Source organism: Thermobia domestica, chromosome 7 (genome assembly GCF_964235325.1).
Source record: "Thermobia domestica chromosome 7, izTheDome1.hap1.1, whole genome shotgun sequence".
Classification (NCBI taxonomy): domain Eukaryota; kingdom Metazoa; phylum Arthropoda; class Insecta; order Zygentoma; family Lepismatidae; genus Thermobia; species Thermobia domestica.
In genome coordinates this window covers 234,277,975-234,295,830 of record NC_137460.1, presented here as the reverse complement: position 1 = coordinate 234,295,830, position 17,856 = coordinate 234,277,975, and the positions used below count along the sequence as shown (strand labels likewise).

The following is a 17,856-nucleotide window of genomic DNA, read 5'->3' as shown; positions in this document are numbered from 1 at the left end:
AAGTATAGAAAATTATGTAATTCGAACTCGGAAATGTGACAAATTATGTATATATTTAATGTAGAATGATGAAATAATTGACGAAAGTAAGGAAATACCGTAATTACAAACAGACAGTAATGATTAATCATTTGCTTCACCCATTTCCTATTGTTTCCTGCCAAGTCGAATGTCCCCATAGCATACATAAGTGAAGATTTCTTGAGAAACTGCTGTGGTGCTCACTGAACATGTGACGGACCGATTATGCTTACGCGAATGTTCAGACACACACACTTATCATCAGCAGGACGCAAAGTCACAGATTACGCCAGCACGTTATATGGGGAAGGGGGAAAAATAGCACTGAGAAATTACTGATAACTGACGTTGAGCATTGTCGGAGATATTCACCGAGGAAAATTTCGTAGGTTTTGAAGAAGGATATAATTTGATCCCCGAGCCATTCCTTGAAATCATCATTAGTTCACACAACTTCTAAAACATAAAGTATCGAATATAATATCATCAAGTGTCCTGGAGTATTGCGAACCTCTTCCCAAGCCTGTGGATTCCACCAGGGATAACGCGTATTAGGGATAATTGTTAAGCTTTCTCCCATAACAGAGAACTTGCTTGTTTAAATAAAGTTATAGAGTGTCTATCGGTCACGAATGTCACGAAATCAGAAAATGGTCATGAAAGTCACGAAATTTAGCTTTTGCGTCACGATTTTTTTTAAACTGTTCAAATGTAAGTACAAATTGTAAAATTTTGTTCTATAAAACGTCAAAGTTAACCACCAAAAATGTCTATGATCAGCTTTAGATGCTACCAAATCGCAAACAAAGTACGTTTCTATCGCATGGATGAAAATTCGGCCTAATTCGCACCCAAATTCGCTCTTGAAAACATTAGGAAATTTTATGATTTGGTAAAGAAAAGGTCACGAAATTTCATTTTGGGATTTTAGTAGACACTTTGTAATAGCAATGTTGGTTCGTTGTTTCGAATATATATATATATATATATATATATATATATATATATATATATATATATATATATATGATTTTGCGTGTGTGTGTGTTATACACTGTCCTGAAAAGTCCATAATCTTAGTTGATTTTTAATATCATTAGACTCTTTCTGTTTTAGTTAATATTGTCCTCAGTTGAATATCTTACTCAATATTCACTTTTATTTTTATTTGCAATACGAGGCAACAGAGAAACCAATGTGACATGAATACCACACCCAAGTGACAATTTGATACAAGACCTTAACTCTTAAGTACTCGCGTGAGGTGTTCATGGACCCCAAAATTGGTAAATTTTGTGTTGCTAGCCAGAAGTCCTGATGAAAAAAATAAAATAAATGTCTGAAGACGAGTAGAAAAATCTAATTGCAGCAAATGCTTTTAAAAACATGTCTAGAGTTATGCTGCATTGTCTGAATTATTTTGAAAAAACTATTTTTTATTGTAAAAAAACTAATATCAATTTGGGGGTCTATTGGATCCTCGCGCGAGTAGTGGTATCACAAAAAATGACGCGATTACTGACGGTTTAATGTACGTATTAAAACTAATATAATATTTGAAAACTGAAGCCAACCTGGATAACGATTGAAAAGAGGATTTTCCCGTTTAGAAAGAGAGTTTCAACAATGTAAACATAATTATAAAATAGACAATAGAGGCTAATTTTAAAAGTAAACGACGACTTTTTCCTCAAAAAGCATGTTTTTACTCAAAGAATGCCTTGGCATTTGATAGTTTTGATATGGTAACATCAGGAAGAAAACTTATACTAGCCGATTACTATTCAATATATACCTTACGGCGGTAATTAGATCGTTTGTAATTTTCCTGAAGGACACTTCCAATTGTAGGTCTTCGTGTGACGATTGTCGCTGGTAAGAAACAAATTGGTTCCGCTAATTTTTTAATTGTCCGTTGAATGTTGGAACTTCCTGGATATGAAGTAAACACTTACAAAAAATAAAAATAAAATAATAATAATAATAATAATAATAATAATAATAATAATAATAATAATAATAATAATAATAATAATAGATTCCATGCAATTTTCCTGAAACTAGGCTTCCCTAACTCACACCTGAGAATTATAAGTGGTGGTGTTCAGCATTTTTCCTCCTTCAGGAAAAGTAATCTGGGAACCACGAACCAGTTTCACATGCACCAATGATTCGTGCGTCTCGTCACACATACATGAAACTTTGATTCCTGTGTGTGTCACAAAAGTTTACTAGTTCGTGAAATTCTAAAGTGTAATACTAATTAATTCACTTTGTAGGAGAAATTTCCTTTGGATCTATAATTTATGTGAGTGATAGTTATATTCGTGGCAATAAATGTAGATATTGGAAAAGGCCTACTACGCAGCTAGAGTTATATATATATATGCAGTGTGTAACAAAAAGGTCGGGACAGTGGAATTTCTCGAGAAATACGCTTGAGATTCAAAAACCGGAAAACTCGTATCCAATATTTTAAAAAGGTCTATTTAACTAACATTAAAGTCCCTCTCCCCTTCCCTAACCGGGGGAGGGAGGGGCAACTTGAAAATTTCAAAGAAAACCCCCCTATTTTTATTGCAGATTCGGATTCTGCGATCAAAAGTAAGCAGTTTTTGCTGGAAGTACTTTTTCGTTATCTTTCTAAATGGCGCTGTAATCGCAAAAAAGTGAATATCATCGTACCTATGTTCCTTCACTTTGCGATCTGAAATATTTCCGAAATGACAAAAAATGTCACAAATCTGGTTACGCAAAAACCTACCAATGTCAGGCGCCTATAAAATTCTGTGAACAACAAGTGCCCCCAGAGGTACCATCATAGGGCTCCAGGGGCCAACTTAAAAATTTCTAATAGAAACCCACTATTTTTATTGCAGAATCTGATTCTGGATCTAAAACTAAGGAACTTTTACTTGAAGCACCTTTTTGTTATTCTACTAGGTGGCGCTGTAATCAGAAAAAATGAGTATCATCGTACCGACGCGACGTCTCCTAACTTTGAGATCTAAAACCTTTCCGAAATGACAAAAAATGTAACAAATCTAGTGACGCAAGAATGTACCCATGTCAGAAGCCTATAAAATTATGTGAACAATTGTCCCCAGGGGTCCCATCATAGGGCCCAGTGGCCAACTTGAAAATTGCAGATGGAAACCCGCTATTTCCATTGAAGATTTTGACTTTGCGTCCGAAAATACGCAAATTTTATTCAAAGTACTTTTCGTTATCTACCTAGGTGAAACTAATCACAAAAAAAGAAATATTATGTACTTTACCTGGGATTGATGATAACCTAAATATTTCTAGAAATACACGTGCAATTAAGAAGCACGGAATACGTTACCAATATTTCAAAAAGGCTTAGCATAAAACAAAATTGCTTTTATTCACATTTCAATGCGACCGTTGTAAACCATTACGATATAGAAAGGAATGTTTATGCTTTACAACAAGACACATCTTCCCTTGAATTGTAAAAAGCAAGTAGGCCAATATGTTCGTTAAATATCATGTGACAGGGACAGATTAAATAAAATCATTTGTTCACACTAGTACGAAAAAGCACAAAAATGACGGAGTTTTCACAGGAGAATAAATTTACAAAACGTGGATAAAGCACAAAGAAACTTAATTGATATACAGGGGTATGTCAGAGTCAGTAGATAAACCTGCTTTTTAAATGCGTTCTTAAAGTTCAGTTACATTCTTAGGGAGGTGTGACTGATATACTTGGATTTAACATAACCCTAACTTCGTTGAACACTAACTACATTCCGTTTCACTTGAAATTCGAGAGTAGAGAACGTTGTGCTGTCTTCTTTTCCTGCTATCTTAATTTACTGTTAGGCTAGCTGCGGAATGCGTAACTACACATCAGCTTTACCAGCCACGTGCTGTTTTCCCGTTTTTCTCGAAGAACTTGATTATCGTGAGTCCCATTGCCTCTCGCGACTTGGTTGTATAGAATTTGAAGATTAACAAAATGTAACTGATATTTCACAGCAGTGCTCAAACTACACACCTTTCTTGGTCTGACAGTGAGCAGTTCGATGATAAAAGATAAATATTGCATTTCTGATGACGTCCAGTTCAATAAGTGCAACTTTATGAATAACGCTTTGACGAAGATCATCCAATCTGGTTGGCATTGTTTGGTATACTCGGACTTTTAGAAAACCCCAGAAAAAGTGTTCTAGTGACGATAAATCAGGGTAACAGAGAACGAGCGGGCCACTCGACCTTGCCTCTTCTGCCAATCCGTTATTTAGGAAATTCCGTGTTAAGAAATTGCCGCATATTTATAATGTAGTTGGGTCTTGCACCATCTTGCTGGAACCATCTGTGGACAAAATTGCCTTCTAGAGTGTCTCTCATTCATGGAACTACTTGATTTCGAAGCATCTCTTCACACAGTTTAAAAATCAAATTGTCATTCCTAGAAAGAGGGACAGTTATAGTATTATTTTGCACTGCTTCTCAGATATTCAAACGGGCCGCGGTGGCTCAGTGGTAGAGCGTTCACCTCTGGTGCTTGGGGTCACGGGTTCGATCCCAGCCCCCGCCAAGTGAACTTTGTGGTGGACAAACACCGTGTGCGTGGGTTTTCTCGGGGTCCTCCCGTTTCCTCCCACTTTCTTCATTCCACCATTTCATTCATTACTCATCATCACCGTGTCCTTTAGCATAACCGTGGGACGTAAAACTCAAAGATTTCATTTCATTTTTTCAGATATTCAAATTTTCAGGATTTATAGTGAGTTTGCAAAGGAACAATGAGATTGGTGTCAAATCGAAACCTGCAATTATATATATCTTAATGTAATCATTTAAGTGGAGCGTGGCTTCATCAGAAAATACAATTGTGGTGGTGGATCATCATTGATTTCTTTCATCATATTTTTAGAAAATTCTACACTATGATCAAAGACATCTTCATTCAGCTGATATATCAGATGAATTTTGTATGGGTGGAACTTTATTTTCTTCAACATTCTTTTCGCAGATATGTGACTAATCTCATGTTGTTCAGCAGCTATATGAATGCTAAGGTGAGTATTTTCAAGAAATGAGTGCAACAAGTTGTTTGTCGACGATTTCGGTAGATCAGGAATGTTACACTCTTTTATAGTTACCGTTTTCTCGACGCCTTACGATGCACTCGACAGTAGATCTCGGAATGGGATTGTTTGGAACTCGATTTTTTTCGTTAAATATTACCCTTACTTCTGCACATGACCTTTCGCGATTGTCCCATCCTTGTATCATCAAGAACGTTACAACTTCACTTTGAGAGTTCTAATACAAACCAGTTGAAATACAGTTGAAATACATCTTGAGTGTTCAGAGATTTTCTGTAACAACGATTACTGCTACCAATATCTAATAGCTTCTATGTTACTGGACCGTAATTTACGACCAACGTTAAGTGCTTACAGAACATGCCATAGGGATGACACATAGGTATGTCTTGTGATCAAATGTTATTTGTTACACTAATTTTATAAAAGAATATTTGCTCTCTTTTCTAATGACTAATTGATCTATAGATCAACTTTATATGTTCACATTGACTTTCACTTCTCAGATGGAATTACATGTAGTTTCAAATCAAATCGTAATTATGCACATCTACATAACCATAACAACAAACAGATAGTTTCATTTTAAACTTTAATAGATGTTCACATTTACTTTCACTTCTCAAACAGGATTACATGCAATTTCAAATCAAATAGTAAGTATGCACATCTACATAACCAAAACAAGAAACTGACAGTTTCATTTTAAACTTTAATAGATTCACCGATCAACATTACGTGTTCACTTTCACTTTTACCTCTCAGGTGAAATCACATGGTTTATATTGAAATCAAATCATTATAATATCTACATAAACATGACGTAAATGAATAACTTAATTGCTTTTTGACACTATGTCTGATTATTAATTGAAGCTTCATGTCCCAACGGAGAGCTGGCGTTAATCAACTTCCATAGTGTCCACAACCTTACAGAAAAATCTCAGTTCTTGAAGAATATTATTAATAACATGTTCATAACTTTATTTGTTTGCAAGTCTTAGCAACAACATCACACTGCATGTCCACTTCTTGAACCAGCTTTTCATTTATCAACCTCAGGTGACGTACAATGATATTATTATTATTATTATTATTATTATTATTATTATTATTATTGCGATTCATGTATTATCCAGGAGGGTAACGAAAAAATACTTAATGTAAAAGTTGCTTATTTTCTATCGCAGAATTACACTGTAAAAAATCGTTGTGTTATTTCAATGACATGCCTATGTGTTAACATAATTGTGTTAAAATATAACACAAACAGGTGGTTAGAACAACTCACTCTCCATTTGGAGTTGTGTGTCAAATGCCGGTAGTTGAAATGCCACACAGCCTATGTGTTAATTTAACACAAGTGTAGAATCTTCGGTGTTGTTTTCTGCGTGATTGCCAAATATGTTGGGCATCTAATTGTAGAGGCTTATGAATTCAAACTGCAAACAAACACAGAAACACAGTAGAAATACTTAAAGAAATCCAGGTATTCACAAAATTTCAACATGCAAACCGCGCGATAGGTTTTCAATTGTAAAGAAACATGTCAACAGCGAGAAACAACATCTTATTACTGTGTCGCTTCTACACTGCACTAGACCTCATCAGTCAACATCGAGGACTTTGCTTCAAAAATGGCGGAAAACAAGTAGAATCACGATTAAGAGGCAAACAAACTATTGTAAGGATATAGGTAAGAGTTTCCTATCATATTTGAATAAGATGTTGTTGAAGATTGTGTTTCGCACCATCAAGAAATACTTCACACTAATGTTGGGGAGGACGACAAAAATTCTTATGAAGATTTTCTATATGAAGTATTCTGTAGTTTACTATTCTTATTTTAAAATTAGAATCATCGGTAAGCGTAAGCATGCACACCGCATGGTTCTTTAACACAGAAAAACGGTTACATCAACACAACACACGGAATTATTTCAACACCGAAATAGGTGTCGTAGTAACACAGAAGTGGAGTCGAACTAACACCAAAAATGATGTTAAACTGGTGGTCTGACCTTGAATTTTAACACAGGGAGTGTTGAAATAACACCAAAACAGTGTTACTTACACGGCTTTGACCTTGAATTACGACACAGATAGTGTGTTGAAAAATGAAAAAATGATGTTGAAGTAACACAGAGACTGTGTTATATTGATACTTGACATGGTGTAATATTAACACAAAATAATTAACACACTACACACTGTGTTACTTTCTTCGTGTTGATGCAACACCACCACAAATAATACTCAACACTTTTCTCCACACTACCGGCCCTGACATGTTGTCGAATCAACACCGAAAATACTAACACAGATCCGAATTTAACACCGTTCAACACCGGTTGTGTTAAAGACGTAACACCCCATGTGTTAAACATTAACACCGCGGGGGCTGTGTTGAACTAACACCGCATAGTGGTAGTCACGTTGGAACCATTGCTCTGTGTTAAAATAAAGTTGAAATAACAACATTTTTTTACTGGGTAGAATCTGCAATAAAAAACGGGGTTTCCATTTGAAATTTTCAAGCTGGGCCCTGGGGCTGTGATGGGACACCTAAAGCACTTGTTGTTCACACAATTTTATAGGCTCCTGACATGAGTACTTCCTTGCGTAACTACATTTGTCACACTTTTTGTCATTTCGGTAATATTACAGGTCGCAAAGTTAGGGGACGTCGGTATGATGATATTCATTTTTTGCGATTACAGTGCCATCTAGAAAGATAACGAAAAAGTACTTCCAGCAAAAGTTGCTTATTTTTGGTTGCAGAATCCGAATCTGCAATAAAAATTGGGGGTTTCTATTTGAAATTTTCAAGTTGCCCCCTCCCTCCCCCCGTTAGGGAGGGGGAGGGGCCTTTATTTGATGTTAGTTAAATAGATCATTTTAAGATATTGGACAAATCTTTCGCGGTTTTTGAATCTCGAGTGTATTTCTCGAGATTTTCCACTGTCCCAACCTTTTTGTTACACACTGTATATATATATATATATATATATATATATATATATATATATATTAATGCTTGAATTGCAAACACTACTTGTAATATAGTCGGAATGACAAGTTGTCTGTTGACCATATTACAAGTAGTGTTTACAATGCATATAAACCTTCCATAGAGCCAAAACTAAGGAGGAATTTACGAAAAACCCATTGAAGTCAGGAGGGTAAAAGAAAATATTTAAAAATGTTCTGCTGTTTTCTGGTATAACGTAAGATTAATGAGATCTTTGTTTTGCATAGGAAGTTGAGAGGAAACTACATTTCAGGAAACAAAGTAAAATTACATTTACTTGAAATGCTAGTATTACAAACAGAAAATAAATCAAAACTTGAATATTTTTTGCTGCGCTTAAGAGTTACTCCTCTTTCTTTTTAAAGGTGGGTTCTGTGGCGATGGTATCTCAAGAACAGGATACGCCACTGGAATTTTGGACAGCCTGTGTATGTTCTCAATGGTGCGGCTGAAGAATGAAAAATAGTGGAAAAGAAAACTAAATAAAAATAACTATTTCGAAGTATTAATAAAAGTAAATATGAAAAGGACAAAAAAAAGAAAAAGAAAAAAGAAAAATGTAAAAAGAATAAAAAGCATTGTTTGTATTGTGTTTAGTACTCGAATGTATAAAATTTGTTTTTTCTTTCTCACAAGTAGCTATGGTAAGAACGAAGTGCTGTAAATTCAAGGTCTTCTTTTGCTTCAAGAACGCAGCCGCGTGACGTCATATAGCCGTGTCTCGTGTTTCCGTTATGGGTAAGTCGCGGTTGCAAACTTGAGTTGAACTCTAGGATTGCTACAGGAAAGATCGAATCGGAGTTATTTAATGGGTACCGATGTCACAGTGGATTTACGGAATTACAAGTAACAAAAATATTTTACGTTTATTTCGCTTTCCTGTTCATCGACGAGTTTGTCAATTTAAATATTTCTTGCAAGTTTGAAATGGAGGATTGTGAAATTTTGAAGGATTAATTTTCTTGAATTTCTACTGGTCCGGTAGAAGTCTTTATTTGGAGCCATTGTAGTTGTACAGAGAGGTATCCAGTGCAGTATTAGAGGATCCTAATGCCCAGCAATAAAACTTGGTAAGTACAATATTATTCAAATTTTATTGGGATCTCTTTGATTCGTTCTTTTTTCGAATCGTATTGGTAAAAAAAGAAGTGTGTTCATAGGATTTGTAACTAGTCACATTGAAATAGATTTCTTCCTGTTTATTAGGAATTGACAGTTGGGAAGTTAAAACAAAAATACTTTGGTCGATTTGTTAGCTTAATTAGATCATTTATTCGTAAAATTTGGTGATAAGATTGGATAGGATTTATAGAGTCGGTTTGATTGTATTAATTATCGGTGTAAATTAGTTAGGTTTGACTGCGAAGTAATTCCTGGAATACATTTGATTATTTAATCGGATCACGATTGAATTTAACGGGTAGAATTTGTAAAATTGCTGCATTGTTTGAAGCGGAGAAATCTGTACCCTAAATTTAAAAAAAATAAACCTAAATTTGAATAGTTTGAAATTACTAGTTTCAGATAAGAAGTGTGGGATATAAACCAATTAAATTGTGAATTTGATCAAACATTCTTTTGAGATTTTAATGTTACTGTCAATTATCACTCTTGAGAATTTGTTATTGATATTATCAGAATTAAAGTAGTTTGTAAATTAAGCTTTGTTTTTGAAAGAAAATAAGAATAATAAATCGCATTTTCTTGGGATTTGTTGAAGTATTTGGTTTCAATAATCAAATTGGGCTTTTACTAGATTTCAGAATAGTTTGGATTAAATTATATTTCTTTGTCAAAAAAATTTCTAATTGAAAAACTCATTGAGACATCTTTCCTATAAGCGCTCTGCAACACCGTATACTTGACTTGGGACTAAAATATTCTTTATTACATTAGTTATAGTTAATAGTACCAACTGTTTTGAGTAACGGCTGCAAGGAGTGCTACAAGATCCTAGACTTCAAATCCACCTACCTTTCCATTGTATTCAAGTACATGGTACTTGATTAGTAGATTTGTATTAGTATTGGATGCTGGTAGAGGTTAGTGATTATTTTCATTAATTTTGTAAACAGTCGGTATAAAGACTGGTAGTTGTATTTTAGCTCGAGTAATGTAGAAAATATTGGGTGATATGAAAGATCAAGGCGTAAAGATTTACTTCGATGATCTTTTAGTAACTACAGATACGGTGGAAGTGCACAAGAGGGTACTTAAATTAGTTTTAGAAAGATTAAGAAAACAGTGTGTTATTATCTCACCAGACAAAAGTTTTTTCTTTAGAAAAAGGATTATGGATCTAGGATTTATAGCAGATGGGAAAACAATTGAGCTTGATCCATCGAGAATTGCAGCGATTAAGAATATCCCTCCCCCTCGTAACAGACGTGGTGTTAAAAAAATTTGTGTTTTTTTTACTACGCGAGGTTTGCTAGTGGGATGAAGAGATAATGGCACCCATTAGAGAATTGAAGTGGCCCAAAAAACCTTTTGTTTGGACGCATGAACACCAGAAAACTTTAAACAAATTGAAGGAAATATTGATTTAAAATGTTTCGAAGACGCCAGATCTAACTAAGTAGTTTTTGTCCATATCGATGGGTCAGGGAAAGCCATTGGAAAGCTAGTTTCTAGAGATGCAAGGGCTCGGAAAATAACCGGCTTTTTTGGAAAAAAACTCGGTTTTTTCTGCTTTGCTTTTTTGCTTCGGAAATTTTGGGCTTTTTTTAAAATACTGCTTTAAATTGATAAAACAGACTTTGTATCGCTTCTCTATAACACAAAAAATCATTTAATTAGTGGTTGATGCTGATAATAATATAAAACATCGAAAATAAACTATGAATTTCGAAAAAATATTTCAAACAATTTTTCTTCAACATATTTACATTATGAATTCCACAGGATTAACCAATGTATATAATAAGAATTTTTTAACCTCCTATATACAAAAGTAAGCAGAATTGGCAAGAACCGTGGTTGTTTTTGAAAATGCCAAAAACTCGTTTTTGGGGGGATGTTTAAACCAGGCTTTTTTGGTTTAAACCAGGCTTTTTTGACTTAGATTTTTTGCTTTATGTATTTATATTACATATTCACAGAAATAGCCTAAGTTTGTTTCGCCTTGATGTTATTATGTAACAGCGGGTTTATGCCGGAAGAACTCCCATAAGCTTAAAGAAGTGCGGTCAGTAAATTTCTTAAGTTGAGAATCTCCCGCCCTAGCCACTGGGAAAATCCCATCATTACTTGAAATGTAAGACAATAACGGGAAAATCCTGTTATTGCTTTGCATGTAAAATTTAAAGGTCAACATACCATAATCAGTACGCTAAAACTGAGGTATTAAATTACAAATTTAGTACCGGTACGTAGATATCATTGAAAGTCCAATCCAAGCTAATGTTGGAAGCTACGTAGGCAATCGATAAATTTTGCCAATTTCTATCAATATATTTAAGCAATATTGGCTTCTTTATAAAACAACACGCATTTAGGCATGTAGAAATATACAATTTGGTTTGTTTCGTATATTTAGGCTTAACATCCTTACGAAATACCGAGGTTATCAAGGAGAAGACTTTCGCTTAAACTGACATCCGAACCGCTACTTGGGTTACGCATGAAAGAAGGATTGTGATTCGACCGAGAATTGAACATGGGACACCTTGATTAAAAGGTGAAAGGGAAATAAAACTATTGCAGGTGGTTTGATATCTGGAAACGTTACCATGAAGTTCACACGATTCGCATTTTTCATTCTTTTTATTTTTGTGGTTTAAACCAGTTATTAAAAAAAAGTTGGTGTAAATCAGCCAACTCTAAAAGTAAACACTTCTTTTTAAAGAATACACAAATAACTAGCAAAATAGTATGTAGTATTTTTACTTCAAAATATTCCATACCCTCTTTTTGAAACAAAATAAAATTAAAATAACACATAAGAGAAATACTTAGATTTATATGATACACTTAAAGACTGCACATCTAGAGCTTTTGGTTCTGTATATTCTTGAAATTCTACAGTTAAGTTTTATAGAACCACCATCACAGTTTACCCAATCCTCAAGTTTTCTGAATTTTTAACAAGAGGGATTCAACATATCATTACGGAACTCCCCCCGAAAAAAAGGAATACGGAATATATTTAAGTTAAGCTAAATACAACTGCACAACAAACATGACTGAGTGATTAGCTTTTGCGCTTCTATCGGGAAGTCCGGGATTCAACCAGCATTCGACCATTCTGTCAAAGCTTTTCTTCATTCCATCTGTGAATGTAGAAATAGTGCGTGTACTGTGAGTTGGGCGACTTCCTTTTTTATTGTTTTTAAATTGTTATTGTTACTAATTACCAGCAGTGACGGTTTTGCGAAGGTTAGGGGGGCGGTCTTTCGGACTGAAGCCCGTTCCCCAAAGTTACGGAATGTCTGCAACAAACGAAATATCTATTATTTATGCCTTTACTCATAAACTTTAAGCTTTCGTCAAATAAAAATTACGAATGTTTAAAAAAACTAAACATTAGTAAGAACCCCTTCCCAAAATACTTTTCTAAATCCGCCACTGATTCTCAGTATAAAATGATTTTTAAAGTTGTATCCGGAAGATTATTGCTAAACATATAAACGAAACGAAATATTAGTTATGCCTGTACTCATAAACTTCAAGCACTTCCGAAATAAAATTAGGACTTTTTAGGAAACGAAACAATCAGAAAAAACTCTCCTAAAGTACTTTTCTAAATCCGCTACTGATTATTTGTATAAATTGGTATTCAAGGTTGTGTCCGGAAAATTATTGCTAAATCACTTCACAGCTACAGTATAACAGAAGTGTGGAAGTACGGTTTGACATATATTGAAAAACGTACGCTTTGAGGGATAAATTTAAAAACGGGCAAGTATAACTTTTGCGCTAGAAGCTAGAGTACTAAAAGCTCTTAGAAATGAAACACGGATGACAAACTAGAGAAGAAAAAAGATGTCGATAACTCAAAAGTTAAAATAAAGTTAAATAGCCTCTAAAATTACCCTCAAATACTACATTCCTCATGTTAGCTTTAATTCGTAAAACATGTGCTCCATCCATCTTGATGGTGAATTTCAGAGCGAAATATCACATTCAGGTCATGGAATTCTTATCTAACTATAGAATATACTATAAGAAAGCTATTTAGATAGAAAAATCATGAAGTTGAAAAAAGCCAAAATTTCCAAAATTCTCGTTTTTTTCCCAAAAAAGCCGGCTTTTTATGTAAAAAAAACCATCGATTCAAAAAAGCCGGCTTTTTTGCATCTCTACTAGTTTCACAATTAGATCAGCATAATAACGGTTCCCATTGCCTTTTTAGTAAAAAATTAACTGAAGCTGACCGACATAGAAGTGTATACGAAATAGAGTTTATTAGTCTAATAAAAACTATTTATAGATTTCGCCACTACCTAGTCAATGACTTCGTTGTTTTCACTGATAATAAGGCTCTTTCATGGATACTTGGGAATTCCAAGCGACTTCTTACATATGGCCCATTAGTAGAAACACTGTCAATTTAATTTCACTGTTAAACATATTAGATCCCACGAGAATGTAGTCGCCGAATTTTTAACACGTGTTTATGATCCCTTCGAGTTTATGCAAGTGGATGGTCCAGTGGGTCTTGCTATTATGAGGAAAAATTTAAAAATAACTAATAGCTGGTATCTTCCTCTCATAAAAGAACCAATAGAGGTTTTGCAGAGAGAATATGAGGAATTGAGAAACATCATGGAAAGAATTGAATACGGTGAAAATGTTAGAAATTATACTATGAGTAATGGAATTTTAATGAGAAAAAGTAGAGCATTAACTTTCCCGTATAAAATTGTAATTCCTAGAAATTTGCAGCGATTTATCATTGAATTCTTCCATGGTCAACATTTGACCGAAGGACACTCAGGGATTTTTTGTACACTAAAATAGGTAATGCGACGTTATATGTGGGACACAATAGTTGAAGATGTGAAGGAATATGTTAAAACCTGTTCTAAATGTCAGGTTGTGAAAGATAGTAATCAAAAGAAAATGGGACATTTAATTTCAAAATTTGCTACTAGAGTTTTTGAAAATATAATGATCGATATAATTGGTCCTCTTTCTACTTCCAATGGATACAGATGTATCCTGATTGGAGTACATAATGCTTTACGTTTTGTATTCCTTGAGAAATTAAAGCATTTAAATTCACAATCAATTTCTAATCACCTTCTTGAAGCGTTTAGTAGATTAGGTTTACCAGAATCAATTTCTACAGACAATGCATCTGTATTTGTATCGAATCATTTTAAGACATTCCTATTTGGCTTGGATATTGAGCATATAAGAATAAGCCCGTACCACGCTGAGGCAAACATCTAGGAGAGATTCGTGAAAACCTTGAAATAATCGCTCCGTGCTTATTGTTCAGATAAGCAATCCAGCTGGTCGCGGTTTATTCCTGAGTTACAGTTCGCTCTCAATCTTTGCGAACATTCTAGGTTAAAGTTTATAACATACGAATTATTTTATGGACGTCCGATTAACACCCCACTACAATCTCGATGGAAGATTAATAACCCAGAAATTATGAATTTTAATAACTTTGAAATTTGGACTCGAGCTCTTGTCAATATGGAGAAGTCATGGATGAATAGAAGGAAACTATTTGCTAAAATCAGAGGTCCAGTAGTAGTAAATGTCGATGATCAGATTTTGATTAAATCTCATATTGAATCTTCCTTGTCTGGAAGGGTGTCTACGTCATTGAGTGTGAAGTGCAAAGTCCGTATATTATTCGGAAATTTTTGACTCCGAACACAGTGTTGGTCTCTGATTTGAAGAATTCGAGAAATTCCTTCAGACGAGTTCATGTTTCCGAGATACCAGCTGTTTTGAGTAACGGCTGCAAGAAGTGCTACAGATCTTAAAACGATATTTTTCTCCGGGAAACAGCTAAAGGCTTTTGTACTTTATTTTTTACAAAGTCTTTCAGCGAGTAACACTGTAACTGGTATGCAAACTAAATATATAAACCGATGAGAACAATCTTTACAATTATGAATCTTTACAAAAGATATAATGACTTGTTACTTCTGTCTCTGATGCATGAGATCCTTGAACTTGTTATGCAGATACATTATAATCGTGGGTGTTCTCTGAGTTCTCTGGTTTCCTCCCCCATCTTCATTCCATCTTTCACTTATCCCTCCCAACATCTTATCACGGTCTCCTTTGCCCCGATGCATAGACGTGGGACGTTAAACTAAACAAAAATTTTATATTTTCAAATTATACCTATAAATCTACTTTAAGCTAAATTTCATGACAATTCCACCTTCTGTCAGGAAGATATATGAGAACATGAGCCATTCTATTTCAAATCAACCAATCATGAAAAATTCATGGTCTCAGATTTTGATATTTTTTGTACATTGAAAGACATGTTTGAGAATAGTTATTTTCCAAAATAAAACCTTTCCAGCCCTTATAGTTAATGTGTAATTAATTACGAAATTGGCTTCAAGTTCACGACTCAAACACGGCTGTTTTTGCATTTTAATATTTGTTTCCATAACCATAAGAGCTAAGAAACTAAAAATTTGCATTCACATGTAATTTTGAACGTAGATTTCAAATCTGCAATCAAAACTAATGAATATTGTTTAAGTGTCGAGTTATAACAGCATTTATAGTTCCAAGTTCAGGTCCCGGAATGAGCATGTAGTGAAAGTTCTGGCATGTGAAATTTTCGCACAAGGTGAAGAAATCCTTATATTTTGTGTGAACCAAATTTGGTTTTAAGTATTTGAACCTAAGGGGCAAATTAAAGCCTCAAATATGTAGTTAATTTTTGAGTAGTAATGAATCTGCAATACTTTCTTCAAATGGCTATTTCACGTTAATGAACCACGGAAATCACCCAGAACAGCCTTGGAAGGTGATCGCGTAATTAGTGATCATTTGAAACATGACAGTGTGGTTGTACATGAATTTTAGCAGTGTTCTTGGCAAAATTGAAAATGGAACTCCCATTCCTAAACATGTCATATGTTTCAGTGATAGCTCTTGGGCTCAATATAAAAATTGTAAAAATTTCAAGAACATTTGTACTCACAAATGAGATTTTGGCCTTACATATGTGTGGCATTTCTTTGCTACTTCACATGGTAAAAATGTTTGCGATGGCGTAGGTGGAACGACAAAGCGATTAGTTACTCGTGCGAGTTTACAGAAGACAACTGCGAACCAAATATTAAATGTACAGCAGTTTTATAAATGGGTTGACAGTGCCGTCGCGTGGAAAATAGTGATGAGCAAATGCAAGGCCGAGACCAAGACCGGGGTGGTCTTGGTCTTGGTCTTGCACTAGAACCCTTAGTCTTGGTCTTGCTTACAATAGTCTTGCAGGTCTGAAGGAAGGAATCTTATGCTTTTCATAGGGAAATCTTACTCTAGATACAAGGGATAATAAACTTTACAATGCGCCAATGGTAACGGAAATACAATGTATGTTTCTAAATGTAATATAATTTTACCTTCGTGTAAGTATGATGATAGTGTACAACATTGGTGATGACCTTTATTTTTTTAATAGGTGCCCACGCTTCACTACTTAGAAGATAAATCACAACGTTTCGTAATCTGTTTATATTTTTAAGAGATCCAACACTTCATTGATTCCCAAAACTGGGGAGGCTACCCCTGAGACTCATGAAAGAAATTAAAGACGGCACTGGTTATTAAAATACCATGAATTAAAAAATTACTTTTACATCTTAAGGCGTCAGCTTTTTCTTTTTCAACCACGATTATCTCATCCTTATTTAACAAACTTAAAATTAAATATTGAGATTTTGTTTTTCTGATTCCAGTACGTACTCTACGGGGCAGAAACATGGACATTACGCAAAAGCGATGGAAAAATTGCAGGCTTTCGGAACATGGGCATGGAGGAAAAAGAAGAGAATTAGCTGTGCTGAACACAAAACGAATGAGAAGGTGTTAGAAATATTAGCAGTAGGAGAAAAAAGAATTTTAGATTTGTTAAGAGGAGGGAAATAAACTGGTTGCGATATTGGCTGAAGAGAAACTGTATTATGAGGGACGCGCTAAAGGGTATTGTAGAAGGAAAGAGAGGAAGGAAGCGAAGAAGACTGTAGCTGAAGGAAGGTTTTAAAACAGAAAATTGCTACGTCAAAGACGAAGAGACTAGTTGAGGACCACCGTACTTCGAAGCTTCTCAGATGCAGCAAGCAACCTGCCAATAATGGCAGAATAGCTATGACGATGATATGTTTAGCAATATTCACGAAAAAAAGAGAGAAAAATTAAAATAATAATTATTATAATCAAACCTCTTCATATTTTAGAGTAATTTGAGTGAGAACTGGAAACGATTTAACTGTCTATGTCTTTTGTTTAAACTCAATTTATAAAAATACTTTTGATCTATATTAGAAATGCAGAATAACGGCATCAATCTCCAAGTCATTTGAAGTCTCACTTGTGATAGATTACTAACATCAATTACCCACTTCGTTGGGTAAATTAAAAAAAAATAATATATTTCGTTAGTCAGTCACTTTTTACTATTAGTAAAACGCTCTCTAATATTGGTCATTTTCGATGATTTTTATATTTCTCTCCCCTCCTCCTCCGCAAGTTCCGGGTCTGAATTTGGATTTAAAGGACATCAGATGTTTCACT

The 17,856-nt window shown here is 34.5% G+C and overlaps 1 protein-coding gene across 1 annotated transcript in view; it reads left to right on the top strand.

Moving 5' to 3' along the window:
* LOC145690745 (uncharacterized) overlaps positions 1–9,723 on the top strand; it is a 40,608-nt gene extending 30,885 nt beyond the window's left edge. The window contains exon 3 of the mRNA XM_081765944.1: positions 8,499–9,723. Coding sequence (XP_081622070.1) covers positions 8,499–8,592 — 94 coding nt within the window. The 3' untranslated portion in view covers positions 8,593–9,723. The remainder of the gene's footprint in view (positions 1–8,498) is intronic.
* Positions 9,724–17,856: the final 8,133 nt, after the last annotated feature.